General features: G+C 40.8%; 1 protein-coding gene across 1 annotated transcript in view; it reads left to right on the forward strand.

Annotated features, from left to right (window-relative positions):
- Window positions 1-7: 7 nt before the first annotated feature.
- The window catches only part of LOC119421205 (globoside alpha-1,3-N-acetylgalactosaminyltransferase 1), an 18,169-nt gene continuing 2,118 nt past the window's right edge, over window positions 8-16,058 (forward strand). The window contains exons 1-8 of the mRNA XM_037688585.1: window positions 8-594; window positions 1,030-1,062; window positions 3,140-3,184; window positions 14,132-14,185; window positions 14,702-14,734; window positions 14,804-14,938; window positions 15,010-15,142; window positions 15,218-15,413. Of these exons, the coding sequence (XP_037544513.1) occupies window positions 8-594; window positions 1,030-1,062; window positions 3,140-3,184; window positions 14,132-14,185; window positions 14,702-14,734; window positions 14,804-14,938; window positions 15,010-15,142; window positions 15,218-15,413 (1,216 nt within the window). The remainder of the gene's footprint in view (window positions 595-1,029; window positions 1,063-3,139; window positions 3,185-14,131; window positions 14,186-14,701; window positions 14,735-14,803; window positions 14,939-15,009; window positions 15,143-15,217; window positions 15,414-16,058) is intronic.

Genomic DNA, 16,058 nt, shown 5'->3' on the forward strand with positions numbered 1-16,058 from the left:
ACTCTCCATGTCTACTCTCCGGGTCTACTCTCAGAGTCTACTCTCCGGGTCTACTCTCAGAGTCTATTCTTCGAGTCTACTCTCCGAGTCTACTCTCCGAGTCTACTCTCCGAGTCTACTCTCCGAGCCTACTTTCCAAGCCTACCCTCCGAGTCTACTCTCCGAGCCTACCCTCCGAGTCTACTCTCCGAGTCTACTCTCCGAGCCTACCCTCCGAGCCTACCCTCTGAGTCTACTCTCCGAGCCTACCCTCCGAGTCTACTCTCCGCGTCTACTCTCCGCGTCTACTCTCCGAGTCTACTCTCCGAGTCGACTCTCCGAGCCTACTCTCCGCGTCTACTCTCCGTGTCTACTCTCCACGTCTACTCTCCGAGTCTACTCTCCGAGCCTACTCTCCGAGCCTACTCTCCGCGTCTACTCTCTGTGTCTACTCTCCATGTCTACTCTCCATGTCTACTCTCCGAGTCGACTCTCCGAGTCTACTCTCCGCGTCTACTCTCCGTGTCTACTCTCCGCGTCTACTCTCCGAGTCTACTCTCCGAGCCTACCCTCTGAGTCTACTCTCCGCGTCTACTCTCCATGTCTACTCTCCCGGTCTACTCTCAGAGTCTATTCTTTGCGTCTACTCTCCATGTCTACTCTCCGTGTCTACTCTCCGAGTCTACCCTCTGAGTCTACTCTCCGAGTCTACCCTCCCAGTCTACCCTCCCAGTCTACCCTTCAGAGTCTACGCCCTGTCTGTCTGCTCTGACCTGAGTGCCCCACACACTTGTGTTCAGTGTTTTGCTGAAATGCAGATTGGCCTCACAGCCAACAGTCAGTAAATTCATCCAACCCACATGATTAAAGTAAACAGATTTATTCTAAGAGCTGTCAGTCAAAAAAATAAGTTGGCAGCGGTTGATGTCGCATTTTGTTTAGAAACATTTCAGTGTAGCGTAACTAAATGGGAGGTTGCACACTGACTTCCTGCAGCGAATAGTTGATATTAATAATTAATTAAGTTGTCTGTTGATCTGTTTTCCACAGAGCCCTGTCCTTCTACATCCACTCGTCCGACAGGTAACTCCGCCCCCTCAGTTCACCTGCTCATTACTGAGGCATGTCCTACCTGCTTGATGCTGTGAGCTACCCGGACCTTCATCTTTATTAAGGACGAAATTTGACAAAATGAAATAAATACATACATAACAATTAAATGTATCATTTAATTATTAAATACACCATTAAATCATGAAATGTACCTTTTTAAATTATTTATTTTGTGATTTATTTATTTATTTTGTCACCTTCCACCCTCCAGTGACACCATAAAATTATGTTAACTGTCAGCCTCATTCGTCAAACTCAGTGGGCAGGACTAACCCTAACCCTGACACCTGATTGGCTGCTTCTCACAAGAAGCAAAGCACAGATAACGGATTGATCCACAGCCAGAAAATATATTCCAAAACTTTAGGAAGTGGTAATTGTGTTTACGTGTATTTGGATGAAACCTTTTTTCATACTATGAATGTAAAGAAGAAGACGCGCTTTTACGAGTAGCAGCAAATTTAAACAAAGAAGCTCTCTGAGGCTACACAGAGTCAGACCTACGGCCCGTTGCAGCAGTATGGATCGCAAACCTCTGTCTGTTTGCAAGGTAAGAAATATACTAACTTGGGGTAATGCTCGTGAAACACTTATGGCTGGGCCGAGATGGTGTAGAGGCAGGGCAGCCAACTTGGGACCCGAAAGTCCCAGGTTCGATCCCCAGTCACTGCATATCACGTGGTATCTCTGGGCAGCACACCTCATCCCCAAAATGCCCCCCAGTCGCTTTCAATAGCTGCCCACTGCACCACCTGGTGGTGGATGTGTTAAATGCAGAGACTAATTTCCCCATTGTATGGAAACATACATTGTGATGACATTATTATTATTATTATTATTATTATTATCTAACAATATAGGATTTCACATGTTCAGTGTTAGTCCCGCCCTAATCCCGCCCACTGAGTTTGATGAGTGAAACTGACAGTTAACATAATTTCATGGTGACACACGAGGGTGGAATGTGACAAAATTAAATAATTGAATAAATCATGAAATAAATAATTATATCATGAAATAAATCATTTAATTGTGTATTTAATAATTTAATTGCATATTTAATGATGTATTTAATAATTTTATGATTTAATTATGTATTTAATAATTAAATGATTAATTTTCATTATTGTGTTTTTATTAATTTCATTTTGTCTCATTCCGTCCTCCATACATCCCGTTCTGGATCACATGTTATCGACTTCTTGTTTCTCACAGCAGCATCCAGGCCTGACAAACATGATCCAGTGTAAAGCATGAACACGTTTTCCTCCCAGAAGGCAGCGCTCAGGACTTTTGTTTGTCTTTAAGTACTTAAAATGACCTCACTGCTCCGTTCTGTGTTCCTCCATAATTAAAATACATAACGTCATCCCACAAGAACAAGTAAAAAGTCATAATTTGCTGTTTTGGATTAAAAACAATAAAGCCATGTTGTTTCTTTGAATTGAGAAAGTTCCTCGGATGAGAAGCGAATCGTCTTCAGTTACAAATAAAGTCCAGTTGTTTTTTACTTTTTTTTTTATTTACCATGTCCTGGATGACAGAGAATCCTCACCAGCTTGTTCCAGAATATTTTTAGATTAATGTTTTTATTTCTGATCTTGTTCAGATAGAAGAGAACCGAAGTCTGAAGTGGATGTGTAGATTATTTTAGTCACAAAGAAACAATCTGTTCCCATTTCTTTAGTTGAATCTATGACAAACACCAAAAGTAACACAACAGGATGTTTTTGCTCGAGGCAGGTCAGAATCAACCTTGATTTTATTTATTTTTTTCTATTGAAGGTCCGGTTAGAAAGTACTAAAGCAGCGGAATCCACTGATTTGACAATCGTTCAGCTCTGATAACTGCTGATCATTTCAACACAAACATATTATGTGACGTCAGTTTTCAGCTGCACCTGTAAACTGAATGAATGTTTTATCACTTTCAGGTTCACTGGTTCCTTTTTTTTATTTACGTAGTTTCGCCCCATATTTATTCATCTGAGGCTTTCCTTCATCAGAACACGTCCACGACCTCATGTGAGTTTGTTTCTGTCTGCAGGTTCATTGGAAACTTAAAGGGTTCTTGGAAAAGTCTGGAGAAGCCGTGAGTAACCCGACACCTGCTGGGTGTGACTTATCAGTGACTTTTGTTCTGACAACCTGAAACCCTGAAATATTTACAGACTTCTCTTGACTGCTTTCAGACGATGAACTTGCATGAGTTTTACCTGATTCAGCTAAAAACAACTTGGAACTTGGTTATGTTGTTTGTCACATGCAGGTCAACACAAGATCAACAATGCAATGAAATGTTCAGGACGAGAAGAACCGATTTGACTCGCTAAAAACAAACAAACAAGAAATGCTAAAGCATGCAATAAGAGTACAAAATAAAGTACCAGAAAGTGGAAAAAGAAATATAATATTTACAAGGTCCAAAATAAAAATAGTAAACAACAACATGGTAGAATATAACAGTGCAAGTAGGATGAATTTGTATGAATAAGTATTTCACAGGTAGTAATATTAGCTTAAATGCACTTATTGTACATAACTAACATAAACTACACAGTTTATGTGACAGGTTATAGCACAGGTAGTGATTAACTTTGAGATTAATTGAATTAGGATGGTATGGTAGTGACATACGCGGCATGGGGGCCGAGATGGTGTACGGGCAGGGCAGCCGGCTTGGGACCCGAAAGTTCCAGGTTCGATCCCCAGTCACTGCACATCACGTGGTGTCTCTGGGCAGCACACCTCATCCCCAAAATGCCCCCCCTCGGGTGCTTTCAATAGCTGCCCACTGCACCACCTGGTGGTGGATGGTTTAAATGCAGAGACTAATTTCGCCATTGTATGCAAACATACAGTGCTGACATTGTGATGACATTATTATTATTATTATTATGATATGACATACATGACACATACATGATACAGCCACATAGTGCAGCAGCAATAAACATATTGGGTGTCACAGACGAGGCTTAGTGCAATGTTATTGTCAATAGTTCAGTATCAGTGTTTCCCCTACCATCATACAAGCGTGGCGCCCCACGCTGTCAACAGAACCGACCGCAAGGTCTACCGAACTGAACTTTGTGGCCCACCCCCACCCGTTGGCACTGACATAGTGCTAAGCTAGAGGCGCAGCAATACAGACCAACGTGCAAGCTAAGAAAAACTTAAGGCTCTTCCCTCACACTGAACACCCCCCCCCCCCCCCCCCGTGTCTCCCCACCCCATCACGTCACGGACAAGATGAGTGTCCCGCCATGGCAAGTTATATAGGGGAAACTGAGTATTATTATCAAGTTCAATAATCAGCTTGTGGGTAATAGCTGTCCTTTAGTCTTTTTGTTCTCGATGACAGACTCCTGTGTCATCTGCCTGAAGGTAGTAGATGGAAGAGTCCTTGTGCTGGGTGGGTGTGGTCCTTAATGATGCTGCTTGCTTTATGCAGACATTGCTCCTTCATTTTGTTGACATTTAGAGAGAGGCTAACTTCCTGACACCAGCTGGTCAGTGATTTCACTTCATCTCTGTAGGCACTCTTATCGTTGTTGGTGATGAGGTCCAAGATGGTGGTGTCATCAGCTAACTTGAGGATGACGTTTGAGCTGTGCTTGGGGATACAGTCGTGTAAATAGTAAGTATAGGAGTGGACTGAGGACACAGCCCCGAGGTGTACCTATGCTGAGGACTAGAGTGGAGGAAAGGTAACTGCTGATTCTCACTGCATGTGTTCTGTTGTTGAGGAAGTCCAGAATCCAGCAGCAGATGGACTTCTCCAGGCCTATTGTGGTGAGCTTGGAGACAAGTTTGGAGGGGATTATGGTGTTGAATGCTGAGCTGTAGTCAGTGAAGAGCATTCTCACATAGGTGTTTTCCTTCTCCAGATGGCTGAGGGAAGTGTGAACTGCTAAAACAATAGTGCCATCTGTAGACCTGTTTGTTCTGTATGCGAACTGTAGGGGGTCCAGTGCGTCGAGGAGGGAGATGCAGATGTGAGTCTTGATAATTCGCTCAAAGCACTTCATGATGACAGATGTGAGGGCTATGGGTCGAAAGTCATTAAGGCAGGATGCTGCAGAGGTCTTTGGGATGGGGAAACAGTGGATGTCTTGAAGATAGTGGGCACAATAGACTGACTCAGAGATAGGTTAAATATGTTGGTAAACACCTTGGTGAGTTGTTCAGCACACACTCTGTCAAGTCAAGTCAACTTTATTTATAGAGCACATTTAAACAGAAGCTCAGCACTCATCCTGAGATGCTATCAGGCCCTGGGGCCTTGCAAAGGTTTACCTTTTTGAATGTTCATCTCACTGTAGCAGTGTCTGTACAGAGTGTGGTATCCTCACTGTCCACATGTGGTCTGGTGACATGTCTGGTGCTGTTTGCATCAAACTGAGCGTAGAAGGTGTTGAGCTCGTCCAGAAATGATGCGCTGGTCAGTTCCACAGACATTCCTTATCTTGTAGTCTGTGATGCTGTGTAGTTCATGTCACATGCGCCTTGGGTCGTTGCTCTGTTGGGCAGATTCCACATGTTCCCTGTATTTCCTCTAAGAAGTCCTCACGGTCTTCCTGAGGCCGTAATGCTGCTTTGTATGCCTCTGGGTCTCCAGAATTGAAGGCAGCGGTGCATGCTTTAAGTTTAGCACAAACCTCTGGCCCAACCCATGGTTTCTGGTTAGAGTAAGTGCAGATGGAGGTTTTAGGCACAACATCATTAATGCAGTTCCCTATGAAGCCTTTGACTTACCAAACCCAGCATTTGTATAAAATTTACATTCCAGCTGCTTTTATCCAAACTAGCTTCCAAGAAATTAACGAAATGTGTTAGAGCTAAGGAGTCACATGCTCAGTACAGCTCCCTCTCTGCCTCTGTAGGACTCACCTGTCAACAGATTTTGTTTGTCTTAACAAGAACTGATGTGTTTACTCGTATTATTTATAATCATTAGGGTTTAATTTCATTCGTCAGGTTTCATGGACAAATATAACTGTGTATCATCAGCATAACAATGAAAATTTATCCCATGCTGCTTAATAACTTTACCTAACAGAAGCATATATAAAGTAAAGAGTATGGGTCCAAGCACTGATCCATGAGGAACTCCATGAGTAACTCTGGAGTTGGAAAATTCCTATTAATGTGGACAAACTGGAAACTATCAAATAAATTATTTAAATAATTTTAGAGCCGTTCCTGTAATCCCAATGTCATATTCAAGCCTCTGTAGTAGAACATTGTGATCAGCTGTATCAAATGCAGAACTGAGGTCTAACGGGACCAGTGTAGACACAAAAACAGTCCAAATACAAATCAGGTTCTAGTGACACTTTTTAAAAATTCTCTTAATTATGGTTTTCTTTTCAAAATAGATACAAAAAGTGCATGCAATCAACAACGAAACAAACATCAGAGGATAACATATCCATCGTTGTACCATATTAATGAGTTATATATTTGTACTGAAATAATTCATTAAAGACTGCAAAGCTAAGTGAAACATGTCAGATTTCCCCCTTAATAAATATTTAATTCTCTCCTATTTTAAATCTCCCATGATGTCTTTCATTAAAGCCCGGTGGCGGCGATGTGTGTGTGTGTGTGTGTGTTCTGTTTCCAACATAACAAAATCAGCCTCCATGCCATCAGGGTCACAAAATGAATCATTCTGTTCTGGGTATCTGACGGTTGTACAGGAATTGGCCTCACACCAAACAGAGCCAAAATTGGGTCTGGTCTTTGTTCCAAAATGTTGCGATATAAGGACAGTTCCAGAACGTGTGTTAGTGAGGCTGGTCCCCATGTACATCTATCACAAGAAGGATCGACAGAGGAAACATCTTTATCAGTTTCAATTTAGATAAATGCAATCTATGTAGACCCTTGAACCAAATGTTCATGTCTAATACATACAGAAGTAGAATGAACATATCCTTGGACTTTAGACCACTGATTGTAATAATCACTCCCAGGTCTTCCTGCCTTTTTCAGATGGTTTAATGCAGGACCTGAGTCCTCTCGTGAGAGCAAATTATATATCTGTGTTATCAAACCGTTATTACATGGAGCAAAGCTAATCACCTTCTCCGTTGTAGAGTCTGGAGGTTGACTGGGGAAGGACGGAAACAGGCTTTTTTACGCAACTTTGGATCTGTAAGAATTAAAAAAACAATTATAGTTTGAATTTGTTCTGTAATTGCCGAAATGTAAGGAAAGTATTTTCAGTAAATAAGTCCTACATTGAATTCCTTTATGATTCCACTGATAAAATGGCGTGTTTGCAACTGATGGAGGGAATGTATGAATTTTTTTAATCAATGGGTTAAAAACTGATGTCTGTCCATAATGCTTTCTTATTTACAACCATATTTTAACAGAATGAGAGACTACTAGATTCTCAATCTTTTGTTTTGAAATGGGGAGCTGAATACAATAAGGCTTTCAAAGAAGAAGGATAACGGCTTTCATTTGCCATCTCATATTCTGAAATACAGATTCAGTGGGCTGCAAAAAACACTGAAAACAAATTCAGGGGCTACTGGTGTCTGAAAATCACCAATAGCCCCTCTTACTCCCAGCTCATAGATCAGCTCTCTGCCTGGTTTGATGATGTTTTTCTGGACCTTAATGTCAGTAAAATCACGGAGCTTTGTCTGGGAGGTAGATGAGGAGCAGCCAGCACTAGACCTGTATTCAGACCTTCAGTTATAAAAGAGCAGGAACAGGAAGTAGAGCATGTGATCGAATTTTGTATTAGAATTAGGAAAATTAGAAAGAGTTATTCATTTTGTTCTGTGACTTGAACATGATTATGATTGAACTAATTGTTTGAAAAAAGGGGCAAATATAATGATTTTTTTCTTCTTTCTGCTGCCTTTCATTTTAAATCTCCTGTATTTTTTAATATAGTTATGCAACTGTTTTTTATTTGTAAAATGAATAAACTTTAAACCATACCATTATACCATACCAATTTAAATACCTCAGGATAGTAACTGATAACAAGTTGACCTTTCAGCCCAAAACTGACTGTACTGTATTTACAATAAAAGCCAGACAGCGTCTCCACCTTCTATATAAGCTAAGGGGCTTTAATGCTAGCAGAAATACCTTGCAGTTGGTGTACATGTCACTGGTTGAAAGTATTGTTTCCTTTATTGTCTCCTGTTGTGGGAACCTCCTAGCCAGAAACAGGAACAAGTTGTACAGGTCTGTACAGTCAGGCTCTAGAAAAAAAGGCAGTACAGGTTTACAATGACCCAACTCATCCACTGCAACCATTATTCAGGTTGGTACCATCTGGCATTAGACTGCTGGTTCCTCTGGTAAAGGAAAATGTGTACAAAAAGTCATTTGTTCCCTCTGCTGTGAGTGTCCTTAATAGAGTCCTATTTAAACGTAGCCTCACGTGACAACCTTTGTCGGCTCAGATGTTTTTAATGTATCATGTATTTTAGAATTGGTTTTATTGGGTTAGAAAAGCTTTTTAAAATTTTATGGCATTTTTAACTTGTGTTGTTTTTGTACGTACTGTATGAGCCAGACGTCAAAGATAAATCTCCATCTCAAGCTCAAGTTCAAGAATCTTTATTATCCCCATTTAATCGTTACTTTTTTTGAGCTGAAAACTGTGCGGCTTGCCGTAGAGTTGCCGTATTCTGACGCATGCGCAAAATGCTGTGTTCCGTCTAAAGTTTTTTTTGTTTTCTTTTCCCGTCGAAAGTTAAATTAAACGTTGGTCAGCTTTAGAGAAACCTGCTCTCTGATCTGTGAAAAGAACGCTGTGTTGTGTGATTTTTACTGCGAGACCCTCTGGTCAAAGCCACAGACTCATTTTGTGTCAGCTCTCCATTAAAGCGGAAGGAGGCGCCCACTAGAGAGTTGGAGGGTGAAGCATTTCAGTGTAAAATGCTGCTCTGTTGCTGTTCATTTATTAAGTGAGAAGACTGGAAACTGTTAAGAGTTAACAACATATTTTTTTTGTTCAAAACATATGGCTAAAACTACATTTGATATCTTTTGCACTGTTTTGCACTACAAGAAAGAAGCCCAATACTTGATTTGTTATTTAGAAACTCTCTGGACCTAGTAGTGGAATTTTCTTAATTCAAAATATATGATGACAAAAGGACACCCTAAGCTTTTTTTTAGCACGTTTTATACCAAAAACATATTGCGATATATATCGTTATCGCCACCCTTCATAATGCATATCGTGATATGAATTTTATGACATATCGCACATTCCTAGCACCTTTCTATCTTATTAATATACTTAAAGCTCTATACAACACAATATGTGCCCTCATTTGCCCATTCATACATCATTCTACTGGATCTCTACAAAGCTAATTGAACAAATCATTTTAAAGAGACTAATCAGTTCTTTTAGATCACATTCATACACCGATGGGACACACATCTGAGGCAATGAGGGGTTCAGTGTCTTGCCCAGGGACACTTCGGCATGTGACTGCTGGTGAAATTGAATCTCCAACTCTTGCATTGGAGGATGACTGCTCTAACCACTCAGCCACATCCGCTCATAATAACAGAGCAAGAGGTTCAACGGCTAATGCAAAAAGTAATGGCAAGTGTCGACAGCCCTGTCTAGTTGACCAGCTAAGAGGGAAATAACTTGAATACATGTACACTGTATACATTATTAGTTTGCACCAAAGCCTGAGGATGGGCATATAATAATTTTACCATAGATTTAAGCCAAATCCAAACACTGACATAGTTGAAAACCGAAAATCCCATTCAACCCTGTCAAAGGCTTTTTCTGCATCTAAGGAGAGTAAAATCTCAGGATACAAATTATCTTTATCCCAAGAATGGATTATATCAAGTAAAAAGTATCTTTTAGCTTCTCCCTTCTTTAGGAGTCACAGCAGCTAGCGAACTCGTATGAAAGATTTGGCAATTGTTTTATGCCAGATGTCCTTCCTGATGCAACCTGGGCTCAAACCCGCAATCTCAGGATTACAAGACTGCGGCACTGACCACCAAGCTACCGCAGCGTGTGCTTAAATTGGTTTGCATAATTTTCCGATATTAAAAAACAAGTGTATTTTTGGTAAACCCAGTTTGGTAATGAGAAATAATCCTTGGTAAGTTTGTTTCCAGACGTGTAGCTAAGATTTTTGCTAGTAATTTATTGTCTTAAATAAGCTCACAAGCCTATAAGATGCTGTGTCTGGGGTGGGGTGTCTTTATCCTTATTGTGAATAAGGGAAATGCTTGCCTGATAAAATGTTGGTGGTAAGGAGACCCTATGTAACACCTTGTTGAATACTTCTAACAGCAATGGTGCTATTTGTTCTTTAAAGATTTTGTAAAATTCTGAAGAATAGCCATCTGGGCCAGGGCTCTTGTTCAATTTCATGTTTTGTTATGGGTTTTCTAATTGTTCTAGACTTTCTAGACTGATTGTTGGAGTTGTCATTTTATTGAAGAACTTGTCCATAAGTGCGGGGTTCATTGTGGATTTAGCAGCAGTACTGTATATATTTTCATATATATTTTAAATATATTGTTTATCTCTTTTAGGTCTCTTGTAAACTGACCAGAATCTGTGTGAATTTCTGTAATCAACCTTGATGCTGCTTTTTTTGTTTGTTTTTGGTGTCAAAATCTTGCCCATTCTTTCCTCCTACTCATAAAATTTGTTCTTTGATTTGGTTAAGATCTTGACGGTTCTTGTGGTGTACAATAACTCCAGTTCAGTCTGCAGAGCAAGGTTTTGTGTGTGTGTGTGTGTGTGTAGAATTGCAGATGGGGTAGACTCATGTTCTGTATCTATTTCTGTTACTTCCCTTTTTAATCGAGTTTCCTTTTCTCTTTGGTGTTTATTTTTCAGGCTTTTATGAAATTACTTGTCCTCTAACATACACTTTTAACACCTCCCAGACCGTGGATCTTGTAATGTCTGGAATGTCACGATTGATAAATATATGTTTGTGATTTTAAATTTCTACCATTTCATCTTTATTTGATAATATGCTATTATCGACTCTCCACTTCTTTGATGTTTGGTTTTGTTCAAGAGCTAAATGTAGAGTTAAGAGGGCTATGATATGATAGCATCACGGTTTCATAGTTGCATTGTTTCACTAACTGTAGGAGTTTACTGTCTATTAAGAAATAATCAACCTTTGTATATGTTTGGTGAACTGGGGAATAACAAGAGTACTGCCACATATAGGGATCTCCATGGATCAATTATTTCATATCTGTCCATAAATTTCTCAACACATTTTGCAATTTTAGATGTTGCTGTTGGTGTACGTGATGATCCATCTAAAACTGAATCCAGCACTAAGTTAAAATCTCCCCCATTTATCAGTTGATGAGAGTCCATGTCGGGTAATTTTGATAACAAAGAATTTATAAATTGCTCATCATCAACATTGGGAGAGTATACATTTCCTAATATGATCAGATTGTCATAAAGTTTACCAGTGATGGTAATGTATCTGCTTTGAGAGTCTGGTATTATACAAACCGGATTCCAAAAAAGTTGGGACACTAAACAAATTGTGAATAAAAACTGAATGCAATGATGTGGAGGTGCCAACATCTAATATTTTATTCAGAATAGAACTCAAATCACAGATCAAAAGTTTAAACTGAGAGAATGTATCATTTTAAGGGAAAAATCTGTTGTTTCCAAATTTCATGGCGTCATCAAATCCCCAAAAAGTTGGGACAAGTCCATTTTTACCACTGTGTGGCATCCCCCCTTCTTCTTACAACACTCAACAGACGTCTGGGGACAGAGGAGACCAGTTTCTCAAGTTTAGAAATAGGAATGCTCTCCCATTCATGTCTAATACAGGCCTCTTAACTGTTCAATCGTCTTGGGCCTTCTTTGTCGCACCTTCCTCTTTATGATGCGCCAAATGTTCTCTATAGGTGAAAGATCTGGACTGCAGGCTGGCCATTTCAGTACCCAGATCCTTCTCCTACGTAGCCATGATGTTGTGATTGCTGCAGAATGTAGTCTGGCATTATCGTGTTGAAAAATGCAGGGTCTTCCCTGAAAGAGATGACGTCTAGATGGGAGCATATGTTGTTCTAGAACCTGAACATAGTTCTCTGCATTAATGGTGCCTTTCCAGACATGCAAGCTGCCCATGCCACAAGTGCTCATGCAACCCATACCATCAGTGATGCAGGCTTCTGAACGGAGCGTTGATAACAACTTGGGCTATCCTTGTCCTCTCTGGTCCGGATGACATGACGTCCCAGTGTTCCATAAAGAACTTCAAATCGTGACTCATCTGACCACAGAACAGTCTTCCATTTTGCCACACTCCATTTTAAATGACCCCTGGCCCAGTGCAAACGTCTGAGCTTGTGGAGCTTGCTTAGAAATGGCTTCCTCTTTGCACTGTAGAGTTTCAGCTGGCAACAGCGGATGGCACGGTGGATTGTGTTCACTGACAATGCTTTCTGGAAGTATTCCTGAGCCCATTCTGTTATTTCCTTGACAGTGGCATTCCTGTTTGAGGTGCAGTGACGTTTAAGGGCCCGGAGATCACGAGCATCCAGTAGAGTTTTACGGCATTGACCCTTACGCACAGCGATTGTTCCAGATTCTCTGAATCTTTTGATGATGTTATGCACGGTTGATGATGATAACTTAAAAGTCTTTGCTATTTTACGCTGGGTAACACCATTCTGGTATTGCTGCACTATCTTTCTGCGCAACAATGGTGGAATTGGTGATCCTCTTACCATCTTGGCTTCTGAGAGACACTGACACTCTGAGAAGCTCTTTTTATACCCAATCATGTTGTCAATTGACATAATTAGTGTTAATTGGTCTTCCAGCTGTTCGTTATATGCTCAATTTCCTTTTTCCAGCCACTTATTGCTACTTGTCCCAACTTTTTTGGGATTTGTTGACACTGAAATTTTGAATCAACATATTTTTCCTTTAAAATGTTACATTTATTCAGATTAAACTTTTGATCTGTCATCTATGTTATATTACAAATAAAATATTACATTTGCCATCTCCACATCATTGCATTCCGTTTTTATTCACAATTTGTTTAGTGTCCCAACTTTTTTGGAATCTGGTTTGTACTTTTGAAGCAATAAACTGTAGTGTATTTTAAATTATTACTCAGTGCCTGTACTCTTTTTTTCCCCAAAGTTAGAGTGAAATACCAGTCCTATCCAGTTATTGCGTAGTTTATTATGGTCCTGATTTTTCAAATGTGTTTCTTGTAGAAAACATACGTCTGTATTTAGTTTTTTCAAATGCTCTATAATATTACCTCATTTTGTAGGTCTGTTTAGTCCTTTACAATTCCAAGTCACAAATTTGACTAAATTGCGTGAAACAGATTTTTCCAGCCTGGTGTTATCAGTGGTCATATTAAACTATTGCCTGGCAGTCGATTCGACTTTTTATAACACAATCTGAACACAAGAACAATCCCTAGGGGCTAAACCTTAACTCCATTCCTGTTTTCCCTTCACTTAATTAAAGGTAAAGTCCTCAGATACTTGACTAATAACTAAGCTCCTAATGTGTGTATATTATTTATTCATGGGTCAAATAACTTACAAATGTGGTCCAGTCTCAATAACTTGGTTTACATGGACACCTGACAAGAACACCTGACAAGTGAGCAGCTGAAAGAAGAAGTAGACATTGTAGGAATGTAGCTCCTGTGAGTGCAGCTTTTATAAGACAGATTATTATCATGGCACGGTGATGTACTTTTTCGAGATGTACCAGAGGTGTAACATTCAGTACATGATCAACTTGTTCTGTGGCAATTCTCTCATCAGGAATTCAGTCCACAGAAAACTTGACATTTCACAACTCGTCTGCTTTTTGTTTTTACTCTTCATTAGCACTGTGTGCTCACATGATTGCAACACTTTCTTTTTGACATGTATTTACATTTAATTTAGATTTTTTTTATTGATTTTCTGCATGCCAGCTGGGGACCCTGGGCTGCAAGATGAAGATCAGAGGATGATGTCTGGTTTTCTTTTTGTTTTGCAGATCTACCAATGAGGCCATCGTGAATCCAGACTTCCACCTGGTTGCTCCAGATGTGTAAGAGCAGTATTCATCATCATTAGCATAGTTGTGTCTGCATCTGGGGAAGGAACAGGAGACACTGAAGTTCTTCTTTTTAACAGATCGTCCTGACTCTCTGTTAGAGTGTTTTTGGTCATGGCTGAGAACCTTAACTCTGCCCATGAATCATATGTTTGGGTTAGCAGAGAGAAATGGATGGGGAGCTGAGTGAGGCTGCAGCTGCAGCCAAGGACACCTTCAAGTTCTGTGAACTCGGCTGAACTGATAAGAGTATAGAAACAAGCTGAGAAGGCAGCTCGGGGCAGATTCTCTTGGCTGGTCCTCATGTGTGTACTTTATGTATATTTATGTAACCTGTCCTGAAAATCTGACCTTCCAAGTAAATACCCGTTAAAAATCTTCTCGTGCTGTCAAGTGTTGTTCTTTTTGAGGAAGTTAAGTGAGAGTATTTCTTCCAACAGTCTGACCAGGGTTAGCTGGCTCAGAGAATCAGAGCTCTGATTGATTCATATTTTTCTCTTTGTGTTTCAGGATGAAGTACCCGCAGCCAAGCATTGTCAAGGGGTGGGTATCACCTTTAGGTTATAGTTATGGTTCAGTCTGTGATGACTGATGGTCCATTTCTGACTGCAGTCGGACCGATGTGGTTGCGGTGACGCCCTGGTTGGCTCCTATTGTCTGGGAGGGAACTTTCAGTGCCACTCTTCTTGATGGCATCTACATAAAGAAGAACATCAGTGTTGCTGCCACAGTGTTCGCAGTTGGGAAGTAAGTGTGACATCACATCACTGTGTTTCCTGTTAGCCTTGACCTCAGACTGACCTTTCCTTCCCATTCAGGTACATCATGTTCCTGAAGGACTTCCTGGAGACAGCAGAGCAGCATTTCTTTGTTGGTTTCAGAGTGCACATTTATGTGTTCACTGACCGCCAAAAAGAGGTACCAGTGGTACAAATGGCTGAAGGCAGGGAGGTAAGTTAGGCCTTTGCACAACGAGCATCAGCACTTCTGGACCGCTGACTCTTTGGCCTCTTCTTCTTCCTCTAGGTGACGGTGCAACCTGTGCCAAGCTCGAACCGCTGGCAGGAGATCTCTGCTCGTAGGATGGAGCTCATCCAGACGTTGATTGAGAAACAGATCATCAATAAAGTCAACTATATTTTTTGTCTGGATGTGGACTCAAAGTTTCATGGTCGCTGGGGGACCGAGTCGCTGGGAGGACTGGTCTCTGTGATACATCCTGGTATGTAGACTAATCTTCCAGTTCTTTTTCTAAGTCTCTGGACTGGGATCAGGTCAACTCATCATTCGGATAATGAGCCCAGGTTCCTCTAAAACCAAACCAGGATTAACTGACCCTAACACCAGTAAATTGAACACTGACCCAGGTTCACCTGAACCTAAAACAGGTTCAGTTACAGTTTATCTCAAATAATTTAAATTATCCTGAAAAAGTCTCCTGATGGATGCTCAATAATCCAGGTAGCAAAATCTAACCAGGCTGAGTACGACTGGGCCATATCATATCGTTCATGATAATACCGGTAAAAAAGCTTGCCCGGGAAAACAACTGATATCATGATGTGCTAATTTCATGACGTAAGTATGTCAGTGTTTCTCCTACTATTATACAAGCGGGGCGCCCCGCCCCATTAACAGAGCCTTGCGCGCCGAACTACCGAACTGAACTGTGCACCCCCATCCACCTGTCGATACTGGCGCAATGCTAATTAGCTGCACTCAGTACTAGCTAGTTAAAAAGCTAAAAGCAAACGATGCGCGGCTCAGCTGTGTCTCTCCACCCAGCTCTAAACTGCCGATACAAATGCAGCTTGGCTTTTTTGTCTCCCCCACGCGGCTTTGGACTGCCGATGTGGGCGCAGCTCAA

This window comes from Nematolebias whitei, chromosome 15 (genome assembly GCF_014905685.2).
Source record: "Nematolebias whitei isolate Nwh7 chromosome 15, NemWhi1, whole genome shotgun sequence".
Lineage (NCBI taxonomy): Eukaryota > Metazoa > Chordata > Actinopteri > Cyprinodontiformes > Rivulidae > Nematolebias > Nematolebias whitei.